The sequence below is a fragment of the Sinocyclocheilus grahami genome, unplaced genomic scaffold (genome assembly GCF_001515645.1).
Source record: "Sinocyclocheilus grahami isolate Dianchi unplaced genomic scaffold, SAMN03320097.WGS_v1.1 scaffold85.1, whole genome shotgun sequence".
Lineage (NCBI taxonomy): Eukaryota > Metazoa > Chordata > Actinopteri > Cypriniformes > Cyprinidae > Sinocyclocheilus > Sinocyclocheilus grahami.
In genome coordinates, this window is record NW_015505264.1 from 2,304,341 (window position 1) to 2,310,799 (window position 6,459).

The following is a 6,459-nucleotide window of genomic DNA, read 5'->3' on the forward strand; positions in this document are numbered from 1 at the left end:
GATTCTTAAAATAAGATCTCGGCTTATCTGCAGGTAATTTATGTATGATTATTGTGTCCTTTTTCAATCTGAAAAACGAATACATTCATATTTAAAACATCACGAAAGACAGTCGATTTATTTGTTTACTTTCTCATATCCTGCTCATCGTTGCAACAGGACCTGTTTTAAAACCGTTCAGTCAAAATTCGAGAATGACTCGAGCTGTTCCAACCTTGAAATATTTTCTGAAATTTTTTACATATGCGTTCATCAGTGCGCGATGATTTGGGGCATTTTCAGTCCGCATTTACACCTGTCACATTCATCTCATTCATATCGGATCCCGGAAGTTAGCCTGAACTTTGGCTTTATTAAAACACTGTAAACAAAGAGCTGTCGTATGAATCCGGTCACTTTAAAAGCCTAATTCATTTAAAATCTTAGTTATTCATTTATGAAAATTGCACAAACCCATGAATTTGCTGAGTGGACACCGGAGATGGTTAAGAGGAACTCCTTAAGAAAAGTTTACTATGGTAATCTTGGAAACCGTGAGTGTCTGCTGAAATATTGTTACTACAGTTCTTTACGACAGTGCTTTAAAACCATAATATATATATATGGTTTTAAAGCAATGTCGTAAAGAACTGTAGTAACAATATCTCCTTCAAGCAGTGAAAGAAGCTTTCGGGGTATGTTATTTTGATTATTTTTTTAATGCCAGTGGTGGATAATACCGTTACCATAGCTTTATTGTAGTATATCTACCATTAAATATCGTAACTATGATGCACACTGTGCATTTGTATTACAAGACAAGTAAATGCAAGTCATTGTATATAATTATATATAATCATTTTTATTCTTGTCCCCAACAGCACATTAATATATAATTTCCCATGAGTTAATGTAGAAAGATGACATACAGAAGTTGGTGGGTGATACAAAGTGTCTCGATCACAAGTGGAGGTAGGACAAAAGTGTCATGTCATATGATACACATAAAAGATGGCACTAGCAAAGATGATTAACATTTTGTACTTGACAACATCATTGTGAAATTATGTTTGGCTTAAAGGTTAGGAAACAATACTTAGTATATCTGTATTTTATATATATATTATATATTTCTTCAAGCTCTCATGCATCTATAAGTAATCTGGAAACTGAAAAAAGGAAAAAAATCATATAAAGAAATATCATAGCAGCAGCATAGAGGTATTTCATCGTCATATGCCTGACTGACTACTCCATCCACTTCTATACACAAATACACAACCTATAGCTTTTCTATGTATATATCTGTATGTGTTTGTATGAGGTAGCAACTATTTAATTCATCTTAACTGTTAAATTTTGGATATAAAAGCAATTACAGATAAACAAGCTGATTGTCAGTTACAGCAAACAATAGCAATACATAATTTTCTTTCTCACACATAGAAGAATAACACATCTTTCTCTGAGCAAAGTACATATAGACCTGTTTGTCTAGACAGTTTATAGAATGTAAAGTACAAGGACCATGTCATATACTTAAACTGTAAATTTTGTGGCAATGAGTATTATAACATTTAGCATAACGTTTTTTTTTCCCTGTTTGGTGTTAAAAGTCCTTGAAATGAGAGAAAAGAATTCTGGTGGTCATTAAGAGAGGCAAACATTCACTGTAAATGGCATAGAAAACATTTTCTGAACTTCATACCACAGTGTAAACATAGTATATTTATCCATATTTTATGAAAGTACACATGCATATATTTTGTACATTCATAATGAGCATAACCTACATAAAATATAAACAAAATATGGCAAAAAGAATGTTAAATATGTATAATTTGACATAAGATTATTCACATAACATTTATCCATAAACAATAAATATTTTAGAAACAATATCAGTATTTTTAAACAATTCCAATATTTAAAAAAAAAAATGTCATTAGATATCAGTAGTCCTAGCACTGATAAACCAAAACGGATGATGTTGATTGTACACTTGCAGGGTTAGTGGTTTGCATAATGTTTCTAACTACTTAATTTGTATCAAAACACCAAAAATCCTTATTCACATGTCCAAAAAAATCAGTTCAACTTAATAGTTACTCAACAAATTCACAGCATTAAACCCAAACCTACTCAGGACGACCCGAATTGTACAATTGTTCCGTAGAACTGCAATAAAAACAACTTTGGCATCCAACGGAGACACCATTCCAAAATGACTCTTGATCACAGAAATCAGATTGCGGGTTGGTGACCGTAGACCTTGCTAAGGTGTTGGGGACATGTGTGTGTCGCTACAGGCTGAAGACATGGGACTGTCCATTGAAGCAGGGTGGGCGGATTCCCTCATCTGATGTTTGAGCTCAGAGATGGTTCGCTCCAGCCTCTCTCTGGCTTCTCGCTCTCTGCGTAGCTCTTCCTGCAGCTCCTCGCGGTCTTCCTCAGCACGGTCCAGCCTCTGACGCAGCTCTGATAACTAAGCACAGGATGCTATTGGTCAGTTAAAGTGATGCACTTACAACTATAGGGTTTGATATCCAAAAGGTATAATATTCGATTTTTTTTAAATAGTTCTTTTTTTTAAATGTTAATATAAAAATATATTGTACTGTTCAAACATTTTTAATCAGTGATTTATAATTTATTTTTTAAAGATATTAATACTTTTATTCAGCAAGAATACATTAAATATAATTTTTTTTTAATTAAATAGATAATATTTTTATTTCAAATAAATGGAATTTCTTTGAACTTTCAGTTATTTTAAATAATAATAATAATAATATTACACAGTAGTACTGTTTTCTTACTTATACTTATATATACTTATACTTCTAGAAAATATATATACATTTTTATTATATACTATATCAATATAAAATATTTTTTTATCCCCACCATTCATTTGGAGTCAATAAGATTGTCTTTTTTATTTAAGAAATTATTTTTCTAAATTACTAATGCTACCAAAAATGTCTATCTTTATAAAAAGTTGTTCCTTTGAACTTTCTATTTATTAAAGAAATGTGAAAAAATATATCAAGACTTCCACAAAAATATTAAGCAGCACAAATGTTTTCAACATTGATAAGAAGAAATGTTTCTTGAGCAGCAAATCATCATATTAGAATGATATCTGAAGGATCACGTGGCACTGAAGACTGGAGTAATGATGCTGAAAATTCAGCTTTGCCATCACAAGAATAAATTACATTTTAAAATATATAAAAAATAGAAAACTGCTATTTTAAATAGTAATAATATTTCACAATATTACTGTTTTTACAGTATGTTTGATCAAATAAATGCAGCCTTGGTGAACATAAGAGGCTTCTTTACAATTAAAATTAACCTAAAAAATTGTATGAAAAGAAAGTATGACAAATGATGAACCTGATAAGGACTTGTGTGGATGTTTGTGATTGGTCGGTACCTGTTTGGCATAGATAGTTTCCTGGTGTGGCTCAGTAGCCAGCTCTTTGCATCTGCAGCCTTGCTGCCTCAGCTGGTCAAGTCGGGACTTTAACTTTCTCTGTTCCTGCTGGACTTCACCGAGCCTCTGAGCATGTTCAGTCTGAACCGCCTCCAGCTCCCCGTGTAGGTCACAGCGGTCTGTGGCTTCACCTTGACGGAGAGCCTGCAGCTCCTGTTCACAAGTACCAGAGTGAGAAAGTCATAAGATACTCACACGCACCTTCTGGCAAATGAAAATGAGGTGCTAAAAACAGACATTAAGTGTGCTGTATTGTAATCTAGTCGGGGTAAAAACCTTTTCAAGCTGCTTCTGTCTGCGTAGTGTTGACTGAAGTTTGTTGTGTTGCGCGCTGTACATCTGAAGAAGCTCCATCACCATGCCGTCCTTACTGTGCTCCACAGTCACACCAACCGACCGCTTATAAGCTGCCATGTCTACTTTCTGCCATTCGTCTGGACTGGCATCATCTGACTGGCCATGTTTTTCTTGCCCTGTGTCAGTTAGATCTCTCATTAAGAATAAGTACGTTTATTTGTGCAATGTGACTTATGATGGAAGCAAACTGACCTGCATAGGTGGGCGTGCTTGGGTCAGTGTCATGTGCTTCCTGATTCTTTTCATCCTGAGTATCACTGAGAGTCTCTGTTCCTGGAGACCCCATTTCCTTTCCAGGCACATACACAGGATGTTGTGCCAAGCCATTACCTTCCAGCTTGTCAGGCATGTACTGGTACCAGCTGGGGAGGAAAACAATAAGAGAAGTTACTTGCTGTTTTGTACTAAAACTACATTCAATGGCAGAATTACTGCAGTAATATTAAAAATAACAAAAACAAAATTACTAAATCCTTAACTGAAATAAAATATACAAATAAAATCTAATTCAAGACAAAATATACAAATAAAATCTCATTCAAAATCTAAACAAAAACGAATAATTATCTCATCTGATGCTAAAATAACACTGCTTATAAGAACATGCTTCTAAGTACAGATCATATTTCACCTCAAAATCAACTGAAAAAAAATACAAAATTATATTTTACAGACAGCAATGCCTATTTTAGCATAATTAAGATTATTTACATTGTGACATTATTTTCATTACAATTAAGCATATTACCCCAAATTATACAATATTTATATCACAATAGCAATTATGTATTTATTTATTTATTCTTTATTATCTCTATTTCAGTGTAACAATTTTGTTGAATTCAAACCTTTGCATTTTAATTTATTTACATTTTGTATTTAATTGTTTTGATAATTATGAGGTAATGACTCACCAATGAGAACAATAACCCTTTTAATTTGAATTCATTTACATTTAATTTATTGAATTGCATTTTTATTTTTATTTTGATAATTATGAGGTCATGAGAATGAAAACTGAGAACGAAAACCGAGAACAATAAAAATAACAAATAAACTCAAAAAGTAAAGCATCCACTGAATTGCAGTAATTCATTATTTTACAGTAAGGAATAGTGTAAAATAATGTCACAGTACAAAAAAATATTTTTCTTTGTGCTTTGTATATTATAATTTCTTTTTTGGGGGGGGGGAAGAAATATGGCCAGGATCAGATTTTTCTGATATATATTGAATAATGTATATTTGCGAATGAACTGAACCTTTGCCACATCAAGTCAACATGACCAGGGTCCTCCTTAAGACTGGCAAGCAAGCGTGAGTCAAACACAAAAGCAGGTGAAGATACTCCCTGAAAGAGAGAGATAAAAAGAACTCGTTAGCCTGGTTCCACTAACAAAAAGGGATTGATTAACCCATTGTGTGTTAATGCAGATTGCTCTTAACGTATTAGCAGTCGCATTGCGTATTCTCACTTAGTGAACATTGATTTAATCCCTTTACTTGCTAAAGCAGCCTCCTAAAGCACACCAGTATGAACCGTGTCACTTCTGCACACCTTTATGCACACACACATTTAGTTCTTATGATTCATTCTATTCCAATAGACAACCCAGATCTAGAAATATGTAAATAAGACTTTATATCATTGTGAAAGCTCATCCTGGATTAACTCTCTCATTCTGACATGTTTTACAGGCCGTGTGGTGATGTTGCACTCCCTGATATAGAACAGAAACTTGAATCTGAATACTGGAGGAAATATGGATGTTTCTCCCATCAACAGCCGGTAACGTAAGCTGCTTTAATGGAAATAGGCCATCTGATCTATCATAAAGCCTCAGCGACCAGCTTGCACACCACATGCATGCTTAAGAGCATGTGGACCTTTAAAAATATATAAACCATACACCCACACAATGTAGAGACAAAAATTTCCTTTATGGTCATTCACACTTTCAATTCACACATACTCAAAAGTCCCTCCGCTGTGGCTACGAAGCACGGAAGCACTGAAACTGTTCTTCACTCGATACATGGTTCTTCTATGGAAATAGAGCCTTTCTAAGCATACGTTTGAAACTGTATACCAGTGCTAGGAACGGTTTGGTGTATGTCTCTTAGAAACAAAACAAGCAATACAGGTTTATTTAAAAACACACACACACACTCTTTCATACATTTACATGTGAAGTCCTGTGCGAGAGCTCCAGACGCCTCTGGTTGGGGAAGGGTGTGCTGTCTGGGCCATCACATGGCGCTCATGGCACGAGGACTCTAATCTACGCTGCTATTTACGAAGTGACATGAGCAGGACGGTCACTCTTAATGCACTACAATTACATGATTCATTTGTGACCTTGTGAAACAGCTCAAATACACAAGATTTGACTATAAGGTTCAATTATAGTCAAATATCAGTTAGTCTTCCTGCCTTGACCTTAACATTGTCATTGTCACATGCACATTACAGTGTGTTTATGTGCATTTGGTTCCATATATAATCATAAAATTGTGAAGACAGACAGACAGACAGACAGACAGATAGATAGATAGATAGTTAAAACAGACAGACAGATAGATAGATAGCTAGATAGACAAAACCATGAGATCACGTTGGT

At 34.2% G+C, this 6,459-nt stretch overlaps 1 protein-coding gene across 1 annotated transcript; it reads right to left on the reverse strand.

Annotated features, from left to right (window-relative positions):
• Positions 1–1,917: 1,917 nt before the first annotated feature.
• Positions 1,918–5,220, reverse strand: LOC107586747 (ski-like protein). The gene is made up of 5 exons (XM_016274258.1): positions 5,101–5,220; positions 4,031–4,200; positions 3,758–3,954; positions 3,422–3,634; positions 1,918–2,464 (listed from the first exon to the last, which is right to left on the reverse strand). The coding sequence occupies exons 1-5, from the start codon at positions 5,109–5,111 to the stop codon at positions 2,255–2,257; spliced, it is 801 nt and encodes a 266-aa protein (XP_016129744.1). The 5' UTR covers positions 5,112–5,220; the 3' UTR covers positions 1,918–2,254.
• Between the last annotated feature and the right edge of the window lie 1,239 nt (positions 5,221–6,459).

Coding starts and splice junctions, on each gene's coding strand:
- LOC107586747 (XM_016274258.1), bottom strand. Junction 3,955..4,030: donor AAGCACGCCCACCTATGCAG/GTCAGTTTGCTT, acceptor TAACTGACACAG/GGCAAGAAAAACATGGCCAG. Junction 3,635..3,757: donor GACAGAAGCAGCTTGAAAAG/GTTTTTACCCCG, acceptor ACTTGTGAACAG/GAGCTGCAGGCTCTCCGTCA.